General features: G+C 45.4%; 1 protein-coding gene across 1 annotated transcript in view; it reads left to right on the top strand.

The window, feature by feature from the left end:
* Positions 1-21,041, top strand: part of LOC147436099 (putative plastid-lipid-associated protein 4, chloroplastic) — a 57,741-nt gene that overhangs the window by 20,607 nt on the left and 16,093 nt on the right. The window contains exons 2-4 of the mRNA XM_086488998.1: positions 14,188-14,301; positions 14,552-14,650; positions 14,724-14,798. Of these exons, the coding sequence (XP_086345124.1) occupies positions 14,188-14,301; positions 14,552-14,650; positions 14,724-14,798 (288 nt within the window). The remainder of the gene's footprint in view (positions 1-14,187; positions 14,302-14,551; positions 14,651-14,723; positions 14,799-21,041) is intronic.

Here is a 21,041-nt window from a genome sequence, read left to right on the forward strand (position 1 = left end):
GCAAGGGCTCGATGGGTATCCTTGTAGCTTGAAAACGTATCAAACTTGATAGCTTGTACTCCATCCTTGAACTCTTTGGTATTCTCGCCCTTTTTCTCAAGATGGTTGTATTGAGTCAGACGGTCTAAAGGTCTTCTCTTCTTCCCATACATTGGCTCATCAGAGTCTGAACTATCAGAGGATGAGGTATCCTCCTGGGAACTTCCAGAATGCTTGTGATGCTTTCTAGACTTCTTGTGGGATTTGCTTTCTTGCTTTTCTTGTTCTTCTGGGTCTTTCTCCGCTTTCAATGCTTCCTGTTCTCCTTGCTGAATTCGTTTGCTTCCTTGAAAGTAGCTTTCCAATCCAAATAACCGAGATAATGTGCTGAATGGCTCTTCTTTCGAGAACTCTTGGTAGTCTTCATCAATTTGCCAACCTTGTGCTCAAGGGCGTCGTCAAACCCTTGATGAAAGGGTGGCGTCACACCATCGTGAATGGACCTCGTCAAGCGGTGATTCTTAAGGTACTTTGCGTACTTCATGCCCTTGGAGGACTCGATCATTCTTTTGGCACAAGTGCCAACTTGTAGTTGACACCGGTAGTCCATCCCGTCGAGATCTCCAAGCGGGAACGGACCATGCTTTGCCCTGGATTCCTTGGAGGAAGGTCTACCCCGTCGGAATTCCCGTTGGTATTTGTTGATCCCCCACTGAGGCTGGGGTTGATTTCATCTTCACAAAGTCGAGTAGTCGGTGGAGCAGTTTCCTTTGCATTGGATTCACCTCGAGAAGCCATGTGTGCTGTCATATTCTCTGTAGAAGAAGAATCTTTAGAGCTATGATACCATTGTAATAGACCTGGACACCCCGAGCCAAAGATCTACAACAACACACATGAGAAAATTGCAAACAATTGAACTGAACTTGAAGAGAGAGAGAGAGAGAGAGAGAGAGAGAGAGAGAGGAGAGTTGACACGAAGCGGCAGAGTTCCACTTCTAGATGCACTGGCCCCAAAGACTGGCACCCCTTCCGGTGTTTTTCTATTATTGCTTCATATAGGTACAATATCCGAGGGTCCTCTCCGTAGTGCTTCCAAACTAATCTGCCTAACAGAGAGGCCCTGGCTTTGCAACCCCAATTAAAACCTTCTCCAAAAGCTCCAAAAACTTGTGCCCAATGGGCTGTTGTAAAACGTGGGCATTCGTACATGCCATGTCAACATCCTCCGCACTTCGTGGGCATGCCCGTACGAAAGTGCCACGTCAGCAATCTCCATGCAATTTTGGGTTATGGCTTTATCTTTAGTGGGTTTAGGCCCCACGGCCAAGCTCAGTAAGTTGGGTAGGGTTAGGTTTTTAACCCAGGCCTCTCGGCCAGAATCTAGAAGTATTTTATCCGTCAGCCTAGCATATCCTCAGGATCGGAGTAGTTTGTTTCATAGAATGCATTTTGTATACTTGTATCATGCTAGGGTTAGGATGCATTTTGGGCACTCCTCTACGAGTAGTTTGTTTCATAGAATGCATTTTGTATACTTGTATCATGCTAGGGTTAGGATGCATTTTGGGAACTCCTCTACGCCACCTGAGTTGAGGACAAGAGCATTGTATATGCCCCATCGTCCAGTTTTGTTCAGTGCTGCCATCCAAAAATTTTATTTTCTTTTCTTATCAGTACAATATTTCTATTTCTTTGCACCAAGAAGAGGCTATTTTCTATCACTTGAAAGTTTCTTCAGATGCCTAACGGGTGCTGATTGAAGAGGGGCAAGTACAAGTGTATTACAAAGCCGGCTTGTAGCCAAAGAACTTAAAAAATAGATAAAACTAGCTGCAGGGGCAACCTGAAAATACTGAAAAAAGACCAGGAGAAAAATCCCTCCTAAAGAGAGCCCTTGCCACTTAAAATGAAGAGGACCCCCAGCTACCTCTGAAAGACAAGCACCTTAAACAGCAGCACCAAACACTCAATGAGCTCCAAGGGCAGAAAATAACAATGCAAGGCCGGCAGTTAATAAAGGTGGTAAGAACTGTTCTGAAGAAATAACAGTTCACAATTTGGGTAGAAGCCTCAAAGCAGCATCTGGCTCCATCAGCAACCAAAGGCCAACCAAAGCGACAAAGAGTTGAGTGTTAAGATGAGCGAGAAGCAGCTGTTGGGAGACAACAAATACCTTCCACCAAATCCCAGAAGGATGAAGTTTCAATTTATCAAATGGAACAACCTAGGAGGAATTCTCAGGCACCGAGGAGACTAGTCCGCTTGCTGAAGGTGGCTACTAACAACTACAGAGTATAGCACATCTCTACTAGGAACACAAAAGAGGAAACCAAAAGTAGACTCGATTGAAGAAGTAGCTGCAGGGAACTCACCCAAAAACACCCTCAAACACACAACCCAGTGCCCACCATACACACCAAACATACATGCACGCGTGCGCACACACAATGGTGAGACAAGGCAAGTCCACACACCTCACAAGCTTGCACAAGCATACAGACGCACCCAAACACCAGACATGCACATTCTATCACCTAAACCAGACACACACATACGACACAAACATAAGGCCAAGCCACTTATGTGCACCCAAGCCAAGAGAATAACGGGCATATAATGGCTCCCCTCAAAGGCAAAGGTTGAAACCGGCCTGTTCAATCCAAATAGGGCGGTAGACTTTACTTCAAACCTTGATTTAGCTTTCACCCATTATTAGTCATCTATTTTACCTGTACTTTCAAGACACAAGAGAGGGGAATGGGATACAGATGCTAGAATGCACCTGTATGAGAAGACATACACCCGATTGGCCCCTAACTTAGGCGCCCCTTTCGGTATTTCTTTATTGTTCAAAAGAGGGAATATACGCTGTGGTTCTTTCCAAGCTGCCCCGCACAAACTCGGCTGAATTTCCACTGTTCCAGCTTGATTTCGGCAGCATAACTGTACTAGAACCCTTCACAGTCAGTATTCCCACGCATTGAATGACTTTCCCGACGCATACGGACACTTTGCAAAACCTGGCGAGAATCTGCAGCACACTGAATTCTCTGTTTTCAGCCCTGAAAATGCGCCAGATCACCTGTACAGCGGTCCCCTTGCGTCCCCGAACCTCCTAGGGGTATTAGGGTCCGTTTAGGGCCAAAACCCTAAACCTGCAAAAATACACAGCAGGCTGTAATTCACTGTTTTGGGCTCCATTTCGCGTGCCAGTCGCATCCTTAGCAAGTCCTCGAGCTCCCGCACCTGTAGGGCTACTTGCCCTTTGAATCGGACGAGATTTTTGGCGTGAAACCTCTCCGAATTCACCTGTACCTGCGGGGGGGATTAGCCGCTAGCTAATCCAGTACCTGTACAAGAGGCTCTTGCCTCGGCAATCGCGCATGAACCCACACAACTGTACATTGGTCAAATGAAGAGCCCACTAGAGGGGCATAACATACTGCCAAAGGGGAGAGAGAGGGCAGTGCGTAGCGTGCAGGGCATCACTCCTGGCACCGCACTGTGCATAAGAGGGAAAGCAAGCACTCCATAGCTCTTAACCTGTGACAAATCTGAAAATGAGGCTCTCCCCCTCCTAAATTCAGCGCCACTTCTTGATGCATGAGGCAAGTGCACCAGAAGGTGCCACTTGGCACATTTACAAGCATTTTCCCGTTTCGGGGTTGCCGCCTAAAAATATCCCAACCGGTTGCCCAGTTGACTTCACGGCAGAGTAAGAAAATGTTCCCTTTGTCATTCCGGAGGTAATGACGCCAACACATTTTCAGGTCCCAAAATAGCAGTTCCCTAAATTTTAGGAGATGCTGCCATTGTATCTTTCTAGGTCATCCGACCCTCTTTGTACACTGCGGCCACATCCAGAACTAAAATGTAGCCTCTGTAGCAAAGGATTCCACTTTGGCTAGTCAATGACCCCACTTGGCTAACCATAGTCCTTGTCCAACCTTAGTGCTCTTTTGCCCTCAGGCCTGGACTCCCTCTGGACAGTTCCACACTAGCTATGCAATGCAGGGCAGTTAGATTTCCCGAGGGGTGTTTCCAAGAAGTGAAAGTAAATAGATAATAAGAAAGAAATCAACAAAAAGGATAGATAGTAGTCACACGCTGGTGACATACCCCCCTCTTGAAATCTCAAACGTCCTCGTTTGCATCTATGTCGTACATGCTCACTGTCAACACTGATGTATTCAACACCTGTCGACACATATACGACACATACATGCTCATTGTCAACCCTGGTGTATTCAACACCTCGTCGACTCATGTATTGCCTGCGTGTGAACCCTGTCCCAATGACATAGTGGTAGCTGCGCACTCTGCCATTGCTTTGAGTCACTAACTTTTTAATGACAAAATGGTAGCTGCACATTTTGCCACTGTCTTATAGTACACGTTGGATCCCGTAACACTTTCGAGCATACCCAAACCGACAGTTTAAGAATGCAGGTACACATGTACTCTTCAATAGAAGCAATCACTGTATCCTTGACAAAGTGACAAGAAATACTCACTTCTATAGCACTAACCAAACTTTTGGACATTCCATAAGAGCAATTGCCAAACTGACAATCTGTACAGCTCTAACATTCATGTAACAGGTATTTGATTTGAGCTCACTTTAAATACCATGTACATCATTTGTTTCAGAAGCCATTGTCACACTGACAATCCATTTAGCTTTGAAACTCATGGGGTCAAGGTAGGTTGCAAACCGAAGGCTTCAAGGCAAAGTGATAACACAGTTGGTGACTCTGCAAGTTCACCTTCTTCCATCCACTTAGCTTCCATTGGTGGATAGTTTCTGAACTTTACTAAGTATCGCCTAGCAACCTTGCCTTTCACTTTCCTTTCTTTGTGTGCCAAAATCTGTTCCGGGACCAAGATCTCGTCAAGTTCCTCGACTTCCGACTGATCTTCAGCTGGCATATCTTCTGGCACATGACCCACATAGGGTCTGAGAAGACTCACATGAAATGCATTGTGAATCTTCCAACTGTCAGGCAATTTCAGCCTATATGCAACATCACTAATTATGTCGCATACTTGAAAAGGCCCATAGTAACGCATGCTGAGCTTTGGAAACAGTCTTTCCTTGCCCTTCATCTTCTTTAACCTTGCCTTTTCAAAGTGTAAAAGCACCCAATCACCAAGTGAATATACCACTTCACGACGGTGACGATCAGCTGCTTTCTTTTGCTTTGCCTGAGTCCTTTCTAAGGCCACTTTGACCTTCTTGTACATTTCATCCATGTCCTGAACATATTTATCTGCTTCAAATATCTTGTCCTTTGTATGCAGTATGGGAGGAACTTTCTTGCCACCTTCAACTATCTCAAAGGGTGCCTTGCCAGTTGATGAATGCACTGTATTATTGTATGCATACTCCACCAATGGCAAATACTGCTCCCACTTTCCTTTATGCTCTGACACATAGCACTTCAGCAGATCTAGGACAGTAGAATTTGCCTCTTCTGACTGCCCATCTGTTTGAGAATGAAATGATGAAGAGAATTTGAGCGTGGTGCCCATATTCTCAAACAAACCTCTCCAGAACAAACTTGTCATGCGTGGATCACGGTCGCTAACAATCGACTGTGGCATGCCATGATACTTGAAAATATTGCTCATAAACAAGCGTGCCATCTGATCTGGCTTTATCTTCTTCCTGACAGGAATAAAATGAGCCTGTTTGCTAAATCTGCAAATAATGGTGCAAATACCATCGTTTCCTGTCTGCGTTCTCGGAAGATCAAAGATAAAATCCATAGCAATACTTTCCCATGGTTTATCTGGAATAGGTAGTGGTTGCAATAACCTTGGTGCCTTTTGCCTGTCAAACTTGACCTTTTGGCATATTAGGCATTCTCGCACAAAGGCATCCACATCCCTTCTCAATGTAGGCCAATAGAAGAATGTCTCAACCGCTTTAACTGTAGCATCAATACCACGATGCCCTGCATACGGTGGGACATGACTCTCTTCTATAACTTTGCGTCGCAATGGCTTTGTGACACACAATCTGCCATGCATCATCATGAACCCGTCTTTAAGAAGATAGTGTTCATGACGTTGTCCATCCATTAGTTGCTCGAAGACCCTTGCAAAATCTTCATCATTTGCATACTGTTCTCTCATATCATCAAGTTCATGATGATAAGGAATCGACACAGCTGAAATTTGTGGCTTCCTTGACAAGGCATCAGCCACAACGTTCTTCTTGCCTTCCACATGCACAATCTGAAAATGGAACATGGACAAGATATTTGCCCATCGCATATGCTTCTCAGATAACTTTGTCTGTGTCAAGAAATATCGCAAGGTCTGATGGTCCGTTTGGACAACAAAGTCTGCACCTAGCAGGTAGTGTTTCCAACTTAAGAGCGCATGAATCACAGCCAGTAACTCTTTCTCATAGACCTGCATGGTCATCTGTGGCCCTTGCAAAATTCTGCTCTCATAGGCTAGTACCCTGCCATCTTGCATTAGCACTGCACCAATGCTACTACCGCAGGCGTCACACTGGACCACAAATGACTTCCTAAGATCTGGCAACACAATGACTGGATCTGAAGTCATCTTTTCCTTCAAGAGATTAAAAGCTGAAATCTCTTTTTGTGTCCATCTAAAGGTGACTGCCTTCTTTTGAAGAGCATGTAAAGGTGAAGCAATCTCAGCGAAATTTCGGATAAACCTTCTGTAATAGGAGCATAGTCCCAAAAAGCTTCGGACATCATGCACCGTCTTCAAATTTGGCCATGACTTGATCGCTTCAACTTTCGCAGGATCCATTCTGACACCATCCTTTGAGACAATGTGTCCCAGAAAGTGAATCTCTTCCAGAAAAAACTCACTTTTCTTTGCATTGATGAGCAACCTATGACTGCGTAGCTCTTTGAACACAATGGCCAAGTGATGCCTATGCTCCTCTTCATTCTTTGAATAGACTATCATGTCATCAAAGAATGTACCAACAAACTGTTGGTGTGGACGGAAAATTCTGTCCATCATCCTATTGAATGTAGCAGGAGCATTTGTGAGACCAAAGGGCATCACTAAAAATTCGTAAAGGCCAAACGTCGTTCTAAAAGCAGTCTTGTGCACATCCTCTGATCTAATGCGGATCTGATGGTACCCACTCTTTAGATCTATCGTGCTAAACATAGCTGCTCCTTCTAATTTGTCCATAATATCATCAATTCTAGGTATAGGGAACCTATTCTTGATGGTATTCTTGTTCAGTGCACGGTAGTCGATGCACATACGCCATGAGCCATCCTTTTTCTGCACCAACAACACTGGAGAACAGAATGGAGATGAACTGGGCTGAATCAGCCCCTTTTCTAACAACTCCTGTACTTGGCCCATTATCTCTTTCTGCTGAGCCGCACTAACCCTGTACGGAGGCTTATTTTGTGGGCTATTGCCTGGCACCAAATCTATCGCATGGTTCTCGGGTCTCTCTGGCGGTAATTGAGACGGTAATGAATCGGAAAAGCAGTCACTATACTGTTGTAAAAACATTGACCTTTCTTTATCTAGCACAGATAAATTTGATTCATCACAATCTGACACTTCACGTGCAAAAACCAAGTACGCAGAAAGATGCTTTTTCATTACAGAAGTAATAGCAGAAGCTGATACAGTAGGAATAGACTCCCCTTTAAGCTTTACATCCAGAATGTGAGTCTTTCCCCTGCTCTGTACAGTGATCTTTTTGTTGTAGGCATCCATGATTCCCTGTACACGAAACAACCAAGGAATACCTAGCAACACATCACATCCGTCCAGTGGCATGATGTAAAATTCTTCAGCATCTACATAGGACTGGATATGTAGACGCAACTTTCCAATGATGGGTGTCACAGTCTCTGTATGGCCAGGACATGCCAAACCTGCCTCTGCTGTATACCCCATCTCTTCAGGTCTGATTCCCAACTTTGAAGCCAATTCTGAGGAAATGAAGTTGGCTTTGGCACCTGGATCAAAGAAGATAAGCACTGTTTGATCCTTGACCTTTCCCCATGCTCTGCAAAGCTCACTTGCATCTAAATTTGGCTTATCGCCCACCGTATCTGGCACTAGACCAGCCATGGGCTTCTTTCCTTTCCTATCCTCCTTGTCTTCAGAATCAGCTGGCCTTTTCTTTGTAGGACAATTGTAAGCAATGTGGCCAGGCTGCTCACATATAAAGCATTTGTTCTCTGTCCTAAGGACCTTCTTTTGCTCTTCTGACTTGCGAGGAAAACGTGTTTTCCATTTCTTTGTTGGTCCTTTTTCTGATTCAGCCGTAGTTTTATCTTTCCCTGCGTTGGCTGACTCCTGAGTCCCTTTAGGAGCCTCATTGGGAACGTGCTTCTTGGCTGAATTTTTCTTGCCTGATCCTGCCTTGACGCCAGTGTTAAATTCACAATCTTCTCCCTTGAGCAAACCATTGCCAGTGTTTGCTACCTCGATGAGCTGCGTCAAAGTAGTGACTTTTGTCTTCGTGCAGTATTTTCTCAATCCTTTGGGTAGGCCACAACAGTATTTTTCAATCTGTTCTGTCAATGGCACAAACCTATAGGAAGTTGCTGGAAGTAGTGCTTTCCAAAACTTCCGATTGTAATCATCCAGATTTTTGCAAGTGGCAGCATTAAGCTGGTGCCATTCTGTCATGACATCTGCTTCAAAGTCATCAAATAACCATGCTGCTGCAAAAATCTGCTTGAAATAAATCCATGTGGACGGAGCTTGCCCTTGAAGCAATAAAGTTGTCCACCATTGTCCCGCATTCCCTGTCAAGAAAGTGGTTGCCTTGCGGACCTTTGAAGCCTCTGTAAAGTTTCCCCCTGCATAGGCCTTGTCAAACTGCTGGAGGAATGAAAGAGCCTTCTTCCTGTCATCAAATCCTGTAAAGGTCGTGAATGACACACCTTTGCCACCTTCTTTGTACGGAGTTGGCCTCTCCAGCGGCGTTAAATTGTCATATGGAAGTGACTAAAACATGGGAACACTATTAGGGTTCATTTGTGTTCCTTGGCCGCTATTAACTTGACCTGGAAATGCCATATTTGGCTGCTGATTTGTAATTCCAGCTATACCAAAATTTGTCTGTGGCATCCCAAATTGGCCCTGAGTGCTCTGAAACCCTGGTAGCATGCCTGTGACACCATACATGGGGTTAGGCATCATTGTTTGAGCACTCCCGAACACTGTTCCTGGCGTGTAAAACTGATTTCCAGGTGCATGACCAGCCATGCTCTGGAATACGGATCCACCTCCAAAATAGCCAGGGTGTACTGAAGGTGGTGGGAAGACCTGTTGCATAGCCTGTAGGTTGCTTCCCTGCCCATTAGCACCAGCTATAGGCTGCTGAAAGGTGGCGGGCTGAACTGGTACAGCTTGAAAAACTGGCATCTCAGCCACCTGTTCTTGCACCTTAGGCATAGGTTGTGGAGACTGCATGTTCTCCGTCAAGTGTACAGGTGTTTCCATTGACTGTGCGGTATGAATCACCTGTGCTTGAGCCTTAACAGGCTTTTGAATATGATCCAGTGACCCAACTTGCTGAGACGGAACAGGAGGTTGCAGAAAGGCTAAAAACCTCGGATTCTGCATTACTTGTGTGAACATAGCCACAACAGTAGCCAACTGGGTCCTGAATATATCGTCATCTGTCTGTGGTGGTCTTGACGACTCACCCACTTCATGTGTCTGTTGACCTTGTGAAGAGGAAACCTCTTCAGTCACATCATCTGGTCTGTCAGCCATAATTGCAATTCCCTGTGTCTGGTCTATGATCCCCTGTGTCTTCAAGCCCAAAAGTGACCAAGGCTCACTTCTATGGGAAAAAGTGATTTAATCCCGTCGATGGAACCATGAAACCGGCCTGTTCAATCCAAATAGGGCGGTAGACTTTACTTCAAACCTTGATTTAGCTTTCACCCATTATTAGTTGTCTATTTTACCTGTACTTTCAAGACACAAGAGAGGGGAATGGGATACAGATGCTAGAATGCACCTGTATGAGAAGACATACACCAGATTGGCCCCTAACTTAGGCGCCCCTTTCGGTATTTCTTTATTGTTCAAAAGAGGGAATATACGCTGTGGTTCTTTCCAAGCTGCCCCGCACAAACTCGGCTGAATTTCCACTGTTCCAGCTTGATTTCGGCAGCATAACTGTACTAGAACCCTTCACAGTCAGTATTCCCACGCATTGAATGACTTTCCCGACGCATACGGGCACTTTGCAAAACCTGGCGAGAATCTGCAGCACACTGAATTCTCTGTTTTCAGCCCTGAAAATGCGCCAGATCACCTGTACAGCGGTCCCCTTGCGTCCCCGAACCTCCTAGGGGTATTAGGGTCCGTTTAGGGCCAAAACCCTAAACCTGCAAAAATACACAGCAGGCTGTAATTCACTGTTTTGGGCTCCATTTCGCGTGCCGGTCGCATCCTTGGCAAGTCCTCGAGCTCCCGCACCTGTAGGGCTACTTGCCCTTTGAATCGGACGAGATTTCTGGCGTGAAACCTCTCCGAATTCACCTGTACCTGCGGGGGGGATTAGCCGCTAGCTAATCCAGTACCTGTACAAGAGGCTCTTGCCTCGGCAATCGCGCATGAACCCACACAACTGTACATTGGTCAAATGAAGAGCCCACTAGAGGGGCATAACATACTGCCAAAGGGGAGAGAGAGGGCAGTGCGTAGCGTGCAGGGCATCACTCCTGGCACCGCACTGTGCATAAGAGGGAAAGCAAGCACTCCATAGCTCTTAACCTGTGACAAATCTGAAAATGAGGCTCTCCCCCTCCTAAATTCAGCGCCACTTCTTGATGCATGAGGCAAGTGCACCAGAAGGTGCCACTTGGCACATTTACAAGCATTTTCCCGTTTCGGGGTTGCCGCCTAAAAATATCCCAACCGGTTGCCCAGTTGACTTCACGGCAGAGTAAGAAAATGTTCCCTTTGTCATTCCGGAGGTAATGACGCCAACACATTTTCACGTCCCAAAATAGCAGTTCCCTAAATTTTAGGAGATGTTGCCATTGTATCTTTCTAGGTCATCCGACCCTCTTTGTACACTGCGGCCACATCCAGAACTAAAATGTAGCCTTTGTAGCAAAGGATTCCACTTTGGCTAGTCAATGACCCCACTTGGCTAACCATAGTCCTTGTCCAACCTTAGTGCTCTTTTGTCCTCAGGCCTGGACTCCCTCTGGACAGTTCCACACTAGCTATGCAATGCAGGGCAGTTAGATTTCCCGAGGGGTGTTTCCAAGAAGTGAAAGTAAATAGATAATAAGAAAGAAATCAACAAAAAGGATAGATAGTAGTCACACGCTGGTGACAAAGGTTGACAAGGAGGAAAAGAATCTCACCAACTTGATTGATAAGATTGTTGATAGTAACATCGACATTGTCAACCTTGTCAAGTGTCACAAACTGCTGACGTGTCGAGCCACTGAAGAACGGAGCCAACTTGTAGATCCTGGCCGAGAGGCCTAAACCCTAAGAAGAAGTAGCAGAAGAAGAAGAAATCCTACCAACTTATGGGACCCCATCCGATGGAGCCCAGGGGACCTAAAGGCATTAACTTTAAAGCGGGGCCAACACACATAGACACAAAGCGTAGAAGATGATGGCGTGGCAATTGTATGGATAGCCCGCAAAACATGCTAACATGTTTACGCAGCACCTGTACAGATTCACGTTTTACGTTGATGATGTGGCAGTTGTACGGATTTTTGTAAATTACGCAGGGTTGCTTTTGGGACCAGATGCTTTTGAGTTTTGAAGCTTTTCATGGCCAAGGGCTCATTCTGCGGCATGCTTCTACGTGAAGGTGCAAGCATTCTCTGTGGCAAGCATTTTGAAGAATTGTGTCGAGCATATGGCAAAGTCAACGGCTTGAAAGTCCTAATTTTCTTTGACCCAGGAGCTACCGAAAACTTCATCCATTGAGAATTCTTGAAGTAGATACACTTTGATTATGATGCACAGGGTGGAGAAATTGAAGCTGAGCTAGCCAGGGCAAACTCAAAAAGTGGTACTGCTCATTGGTGCTCTTCCAGTAACTATCCAAGATTATCATGGAAAAGCCAATTTCCACATTATGAAGTTGGGCAATTGCGACGTTGTCTTGGGCATGCCTTGGAACGACAAGAATGATGCGACTCTCCATGTGCGGAACCGAACCATTACCTTGATGTAGAAGGACAAGCCAGTCGTCCTCAAAGTTCGGCTGTCCAAACAAAAACCTGAATGAATTTTCTAGTTGTTTTGTACTTAAATACCTTTGAACTCTGTTTGAGAAAGTATTGTTTGAAATTTGTATGAAATGGAATGTATCTATTTTAAACCTGTCTTGGTGTGGATTTGATCTGTTTGGGAAGCCAACGACCCAGAATATCAAGAGCTCGAATCTCGAATGAGACTCCTTATTGGATGAGATTTTTCTGAAAATCCAACGACCCAGGATATCAAGAGCTCGAATCTGGATTGAGAAAAGTGATTGTCCCTCGGAAATTTTTGAGCTAACTTGAGTTGTTTTGTAGATATGTCGTAGACGATTACTTTCTTTCAAGAAGGGGGGATGTCACAAACCACTGACGTGCCAAGCCACTGAAGAACGGGGCCAACCTGTAGATCCTGGCCGAGGGGCCTAAACCTTAAGAAGAAGCAACAACAAAAGAAGAAGAAGTCCTACCAACTTATGGGACCCCGTCCGATGGGGCCCAAGGGACCTAAAGGCATTAAAATTAAAGCGGGGCCAACACACACACACACACAACATAGAAGATGATGACGTGGCAGCTGTACGGACATCCTGCAAAACACGCTAACATGCTGACATGGCACTTGTACGGATGTTCGTGTTTTACGTTGATGATGTGGCAGTTGTACGGATTTTCGTAAATTATGCTGAGTTGCTTTTGGGACCAGATGCTTTTGAGTTTGAAGCTTTTCATGTAACTGCTTTTCATGGCCAAGGGCCTTTAAATATGAGCCAAGGGCTCATTCTCTGGCATGCTTCTGTGTGAAGGTGCAGGGATTGGAGTACTGGCGTTGTACTGAGTTGAAGCAATAGAAAGAAATACCGAAAGGGGCGATAATGTTTGGGGCAAATGCTTTCTTGGGGTGGAACTCCGCCACTCCCATCTCGTGTTGTGCATCTCTTTCTGTCTAGTTGTTATTTGAACTTTGAAGTGCTTAAAGTTTCTCAGTGTGTTCTTTTCCGTTGGCATGTGGTGCCCGTCTTGTGACATCAAGATTGCCAAAAGCTTGAAGCCGATTGTCAAAGTGAAAGAAGGAAAGGCTCTCACGCGAGAGGAATTTAACATCCCAAGGGAGAGGTTGCATCCCTACACAAGGTACAAATGGTGGAGACATGATAGAGGGTTTTTCTATTAGGTTCCCGCACAACTATTTTGTTGGTGTGCGGCAAGGCCATATGGCTGCTGAGTGTACTTGTCGTAGAGTATCTCAGGAGTAGAGGCAGCAGGCACTTGAGGAGGGGGGTTAGATTGGAGTCTCTTCTGGAAGACGGAGATCAAAGAAATAGAAGGCTGGGAGAGGTAAAGAAAAGGAGGTGCAACAGGCGGAGGCAGACAAAGGCTCCTCGAATTTTACAGGTGCATAGGAGCAGACTTGAACCTAATACAAATATTACCTTCTACATCAGCTAGGTCACCTCCTCCTTTCTTGGATTCATTGCTGAATCCTTATATCGTAGGTTGTCTATAGCCGATCTCATAACTAGATATGAACAGCCGTTTCCCTCTTTGGAAGATTATGGGAAAAGTTGTTTTGGGTAGATCTACTAGACTCAGTAATGTGATGTTGGACAACCAGATTTGGTGTGGTGTTGGTTGTACAAAGCACCTGCTTTAGTGTTTGGTCCCTGAGCAAAGATTGCTCAATTGCAAAAAATGAGGTGATATTGAGAGCATCCACTTAAGCTGATAAGTATGTGTCATCAGGGTAAATCAACAAGACCCAGTTCCTACTCGGTTGACACAGTTTTAGCTATTTCATGTGTAAAGGAGCGGACTTATATCTTTCTGCATGAAGGTGTCATGGCATCTTTTTTTAAGGAATTTTGACCTCTGACCAGTAGATGTAGACTACTGTTTGAGCAATAATGGTTCAAAGTATTGTGTGTTCCTTTCGTCATTCATGCATAATATTTGTCTTGCCTTTTGGCGTCAATGCATTCAGATTGCTCAAGGTCTGGAGAAACTTAGTCCAGTAGAAGACACTGTGACATCACCTCTTATCAATGGAAAGTGGGAGCTTCTCTACACGACTTCTGAAACTATTTTGAAAAAGCAGGTGATGTATTTGTATCATGAAGTCTTGACAAATTTCACAGTGTTTGCATTATTGTCGACCTTAATAACATCATTAAGCTCATAGTATCCCTCTTTTGTACATCCTCTGGGTGATAGGCCATTGAGCATCTCTAGAGGTCTCTTTTGTACTCAGTATACCGCCACTTTTCCTAAGCTCGTAGTCATATCTTGCAAGTTCAGAAAAAAGCGTTGTGGCGTCAATTTAATGGCCTTTTCTCTGAAGCATGCAGAGGCCAAAACTTCTCAGGCCTGGGGGCCCAATCTATCAGGCCATCAATAATGATACTTTAAGAGCACAAAATCTGGAGACATGGCCATTCTTTAATCAGGTACCTGCCCGAGCCTATTTATCATATTGAATTAGCCACAACATCACCTTCTGAATTTGGATGCATGGTGTAGGTTACAGCAAATTTGAGTCCGTTGAGTGGGAGAAAGGTTGCTGTGAAGTTTGATGTCTTCAAGATTGCAGGCCTGGTAAAAGATTTATAAGTTTCTTTGTACAGTTACAGTGATTTTATGTGGATTCCGACTAAGCATTACAGGCTTCAATGAGAAGATTTTTTATATTGTAAACAGCAAGTCACACAGCCTACAATGATATCTGCTTTGAAAGCTATCCCACATTGTCTCTGTGACTGTAACTGAAATATATATATATAACTGAAATATATATATGGGCAGTGACATATGTAATGTAGCTCTGTCTCTGGCTCTATCTGGCACACCTGACAAATCTTGGACTCAGCGGGTACTCCTCTAAATCTGCCTGTCTCGATCTCTAGCTGATGTGAGGATGTGCGTATCTGACCAATATCACATCGTATCTTGTGGGATAGATGAGTATCCATGTATCCTGGTCTGATCACAAAACCATCCTCCGTGAGTTGGAGAAGATGCTCTCTATAGAAAGTCATCATCGTACCTAGCTCATGTGTAGGTTGTATCCATGTCCTCTTCGTATCCAATTGAATCAAGTCGTGTGTTTGATGAGCCTGGTAATCTCTGCCCTAGTGAGGGAGATGGAGGGTGCATCCAGAGAGTACTGGGTAGCCGATCCATACTAAAGCCATGTAACTGAAACCAAGATCATAGTAACAGGGGACGGAGGGGGCGGAGCCTAGAGACGGGGCACGCCCTGTTCCAGGACGGGGACGGGTGGGGACGGACGGCAAATGGCCTGCCAAGTGGGAACGCAGTCAAAACGTCCCGGGGACGGCAGGGGACAATAGTCAACTTTTTTTAAATTTGAAAAACTGATCGTTTCTAGTGGCTAGTTCCTCTCAAACAGCTGATATGTTTGAACTTTGAAGCACCCCAATGGCTATAAAAGCCACCCTTTGGGTCCTCATTTCTCGATGTTTTATTAGCACATTTGCGTCTATATGATTCATGTTCTTTGGTCTATTTAGTGTAATTTTGTGGTCAAAGTGATGCTCTATGTATGTGGATCAAAAAATGCCAAAAAAATTCTTTTTTTTTTGCCGTTCCGACCCCCGTCCCCGTTTCCTGACTTTTGCCATCCTGTCCCCGTCCCCGACCCTGACCCGCCGTTCCATGTAACTATGACCAAGATGCCATCTCTGCATACCAAGATGATCTATCTCCCTACAATGCCAGCTATCGCGAAGACTCTAGTGCTAATCGAGCATATCTGTCTCTAGGGAGAGCCCAAGTGCTATGCATAAATGAAACTGATCGAGTGAATGCCTCCACTACCAATGGAGGAGCAGCGAGCTCCGCCCTAACAATGTCATGTGGTACTGAGACCTTGGTCCTAATCATTCGAGAAATCATAGACACCAAGGGCTTCTCCATACATCTCCATCCATCAGTAGTGCCAACTCTGCTATGATGATCAACTGAGGGGTCCCATATCTCCACTTCGTACAGCATGGCCCTAATCATCCGAGAAATCATAGACACCAAGGGCTTCTCCATACATCTCCGTCCATCAGTACTGCCAGCTCTGCTATGATGATCAACTGAGGGGCCCCATATATCTCCACTCCGTACAGCATGGCCGAAGTGATCAAAGTGTCAAAGAGCCAAAGCTTTGTTTGAGTTTACTGGAACTGAACCTGCGAATGTATTCTCTCAAGTCTCCCCAATGCTGCATAGGCTCTGGTCAATCGCGTATCTGTTGCATGCCTCAGGGAAAATACTGGACCACTGAAAACCGCCCCAAGATAAGTGTATGTATCTGCATACTCCACAATCTCTCGACCATATGAAAAATTGGGGGTGGACCTCCTTACCCACTGCGCTGTGGTGTTAAACACCATTACCTTGGTCTTACCCCAAGGTTCACAGACAATCCACTGTCCCGTGCAAATACATGCAATGCATCCAAATGACGCTGCATCCCCTTTGGAGAATCTGAGATCAGCACAATATCATCAGCATATAATAGCAACGGAATCCATGTCCTTGCAAGCTGAGCACCTCTATCACCCTCTATCTGTACATAATCTGAAAACTCATCTACATATATCCCAAAGAGAGTCGGAGATAGGGGACAACCCTGCTTCACCCCAATGGTGGAGTGAACCATGTTGGACATGCCCTGAGTAGTGCGTACCTGTCCTACCACTGTCCTGTATAAAGCTAAGATCCCCCAGATCAGCTCTGTGGGTACCCCCAGGTCTTGCAATCTGCGTATGAGTCTGGCTCGTGGCACTGTATTAGTGTGGAGGCCTCTCCCAATGGAGCTGTGTAGATTGGAATGATAGAGTGAAAGACAAGATAGCATGATCAACTGCTACCCCAACCGGCCTAGTTCCCACCATGAAATCCTTGAAGGAAGGAATGAGTCCTTGCGGAGCCATAACATAATCCACTGTACTAGCGCCATGCCGATGTGGAAAGCATGTAAAACCACCAGCTGCTGCAGGGAATCTCTGTAGGTCATTCAAAATGGAAAATCCATGTGCAGTCCCCATATCAATCAAGTATTTGCCATACTTAGTGTGCTCCTCATCCTGTGATAATCTAGACAGGCCCATTTCTGTAATATCAAGCTCCCGCATCAACTCCTTTGAGGTATCATAGAATACTGTCTGGTGATGGGCAATCCTAGCATTGAAATCCCCCAAGATAATAATGCCGCCTCTCTGGAAAACTCCCATATATCATCATCCAAAATAGAGAAGGGGGACTGTCCTCTAGGTGATGCATATACTGACATACTAGGAGGGAAATAGCAAATAGCGATGTAGTATCTGCCCGTCTCTGCAAACACTTACCTTGGGGGTTGCCTTCACTGGGCTGAGGTTTTCTTTGGGGAGTGCAACAGAGACTAGATTGACTAGAGCTTATGCGGCCTTGGGAGGTTTGGAGAGGATATGTTCGTAGGTTCAGTTCCAGGAACTTCGGACAAAGTTATGGCTCTTTGATACTTTAGTAGCCTCAGCTATGTTGTATGGGGTGCAGATATGGGGACCTTCTGTAGGCTAGGATGGTTGGAGACGTATGGATAGGCCCTTGGTATCTATGATCTCTCGACTGATCAGAGCCAAGGCCTCCGTACCCCAAGCTATCATTCGAGCAGAGCTAGCTGCCCCTCCTATGGAGATTGAGGTGCTTACCAAATCAGTCTCCTTTTTGCACAGCTTGTGGGATACTACTAGAGACAGATATGCTAGAATGGCCCTTGAGTCTTCCAGACAGTTAGCTCTTCAGGGGGACACTTCATGCTGGTATGCACACATGACATCATGGTTTCAGATGCATGGCTTCACCATGGACAGGTTGCCCTCTTTCCAGTACTCTCTTCAGACACCCTCGATGTCTCTTACACGGGTGGAGATTACTAGACTCATTCGTCAGGACCTGATCTAGTTGGATACCAGGAGGACATGGATAGAGCCGCCACAGGAGTTGGGCATGAAGATGGCTTTCTATAGAGAGCATCTTCTCCACCTCATAGGAGATTGGTTTATGATTCGACCCAGCTACATGGATACACATATGTCTCATGGTTTGCGGTGTGCCATTGGTCAGATATGCACATCCTCACATCAGCTGGAGATTGAGACTGGTAGATTCAAAGGGATAGTAGCAGACAACAGGATATGCCGCTTATGCCAGCTACAGCCAGAGACAGAGCTACATTACATATGTCAACGCACAGTGTACTATGAGATTCGGGGCCGTTTCCACTGCTTATTCAGAGAGGGTTTCGGTTCTTTCTCTAGGGTCATGAATCATGAGGATCAGAGATGTCTTGGGCTATATCTACTTGAGTTACACAGATATAGACACTTTACTTGGGAGAGCTAGAGAGAGATAGTCCCAGAGACAGATTGCAGATTTCTTTTCACTAGATATGGGACAGCCAGAGGAGCAGCCATCACTGCAAAGCTCGGCCCACACTCATTCGAGCGCTACCGGCACTCTCATCGATCGAGCACTGGAGCTATGGAGATCGAGACGGCCTTGATTGTGGAGAGGGGCTACATAGCATCGACGGAGACTACAACAGAGGATTCGAGCCATACTCTCTCGACATCCGGAGTGCAGATGAGGATGGATTCTAGTAGTAGTAGTATTTTTGTTTTAGTCTTTTTGTACCCAGACATGGTATCAGATTCACTATTTTGTAACAGATTGGTCTCATAGGTTATTTTGGCCTTTTGAAGATGTTAATATAACATTTCATTTCATTTCATTTCTCTCTCTCTCTCTCTCTCTCTCTCTCTCTCTCTCTCTCTCTCTCTCTCTCTGTGATGTGTTTGAAAGCGGTTGCTGTCGTGTACATACCTATATTGCGGAGTCGTGGCATAAGACACGGCATTGTTGGTGTACATGCTCTCTCTCCTCCTACCTGCGTTTGGGAATCAGCCAGCGTTTGGGAGCAGATCAGCCCGTCGCTACCCAGCCTCAGCCCGGCGCTTGCAGTTAGTACCCTGGCGTGGAGCTTCAACCTGCCTTTGCAGATTCAGCCTCAGCAAGTCAGTTTCAGGGCTGCATTTTTCCAGCAAGTACCACGGGCAGCCATCACTTGGTTGTAGAAACAGTACCATTAGCATTCAGCAACCTCAGCCCAGTAACATCTGTAGTCAGCAATCAGCCAGCAGTAATCAGCCTTCAGCGGCATCAGTATTCAGAATTCAGCCAGTTAAGGTTCAGTATTCAGCCCTCAGGACCTTTAGGACCGCAGTACCTCAGTACCCGCAGCATCATCACACAGTTATAAGCAGTTTCACAGCGAAGAACTGATCACTGTGCATGTCTTGATGCGTGGTACATAATCTATTACTTGGTGTGAAGAAGCGATCGCTGCGCATGTCTTGATGCGTGGTACATAATCTATTACTTGGTGCGAGATCAGATCTGCACAGCCATGGCGATTCCCAGCAAGATCAAGGCAGTCAACTTCTACAGCTTGTAGGTGATGCACCACCTTTGCAACAGGTGCACGCAAGCAGTTCATATCTGCATGCAAGCAAATGCAGCATGTACGCACATGCTACAGGTACTGTAGGCAGTAGCAGCACGAGCAAAGCACCCAACAGGTAGCGTGCAGAGCGACAGCAGGTCTAGGGTCTGCTAAGCACTTTGCAACCAGTGTGACATAGGTCTGCTGGGCAGTTTTGGGCTGCAACCAGTCCCCCTTACTGTCTCGTCTGCAAACAATGAGTGATCTGGCGTGGGCTGGCCGCTGCAGACCAGCACACAGTCAGCGCATACAGCCGCTGTACAGTTTCAGCCCGAGGGTGTGTGAACAACAGGTAGCCATCGCAGGAGCTCTCTCTCTCTCTCTCTCTCTCTCTCTCAGCAAAGTGCCTGAGGATGGACCAATCAGCTGACCTTGGGGATGATGATATTTATGAAACCCCGCCTAAAACGAAAGCGACATTTAGGCGGAGGATTCGAGAGAGCACCATGTCGCCGGGTTCTATGAGAGCAAAGAACGTGTGAAGGTGCAGACCTTGTTGCCAAGGTGAGTCGACTACGAGTCGAATTTGTTTTCTGCTCAACAAAATGAGATGCATCAAGTTTCCTTTTTAGAAAATGGAATGGAATTTGTGATACTCTATTGAGCGTCTTTTTGCGTGCAGTGAATTTCTGACACAAGAATTTCTTTGAGATGATGTGTCTGGTCAATCTAAATTTCTCTATTGAGAAGCAATTTCTAATAGTTGTTTTATGATCATCAAGTAAACCACATGGTTTGACCACTAAAGTAACAAGTTATGGTTGCAGCATATGGTTGTAGCATACGTTTTATGATCATCAAGTGAACCACATGGTTTGACCACTGAAGTAGCAAGTTATGGTTGCAGCATACGCTTCTCCATAAGAAGGTCGAGTAATATTGGCATATTGCTAGATTGAGCATGAACTATTATGTTCGCTTGTATCATTGGCCAATCGTTACACAACGGGAAGAAAAACCTTAAACATTTAAGGGAGACCATCCTTGAGATCCAAAGTGGGTTCTCTCTTATGTGAACCAAGTTCAAACATACATTTAGAGGATGCTATGGCTATAATTTATTTGCCTAAGATTTTGCACGCCATTGATGCTTGCAGGGTAACAATTCTTGGAGATTTAGCCAATTTTGGCGAGATGGCAGACTCTGTTTGCCGAAGGAAAACATGCTCAAAGGAGATAAATGCTTTATGATCTGATATGCCCTATGCGGCAAGACACCAAAGGTTTGATATCCTCAAGACTACCAACAAAAGATTACATCAGTGTAGATACCTAGATTG

Source organism: Adiantum capillus-veneris, chromosome 18 (assembly GCF_014529385.1).
Source record: "Adiantum capillus-veneris isolate H3 chromosome 18, ASM1452938v2, whole genome shotgun sequence".
Classification (NCBI taxonomy): domain Eukaryota; kingdom Viridiplantae; phylum Streptophyta; class Polypodiopsida; order Polypodiales; family Pteridaceae; genus Adiantum; species Adiantum capillus-veneris.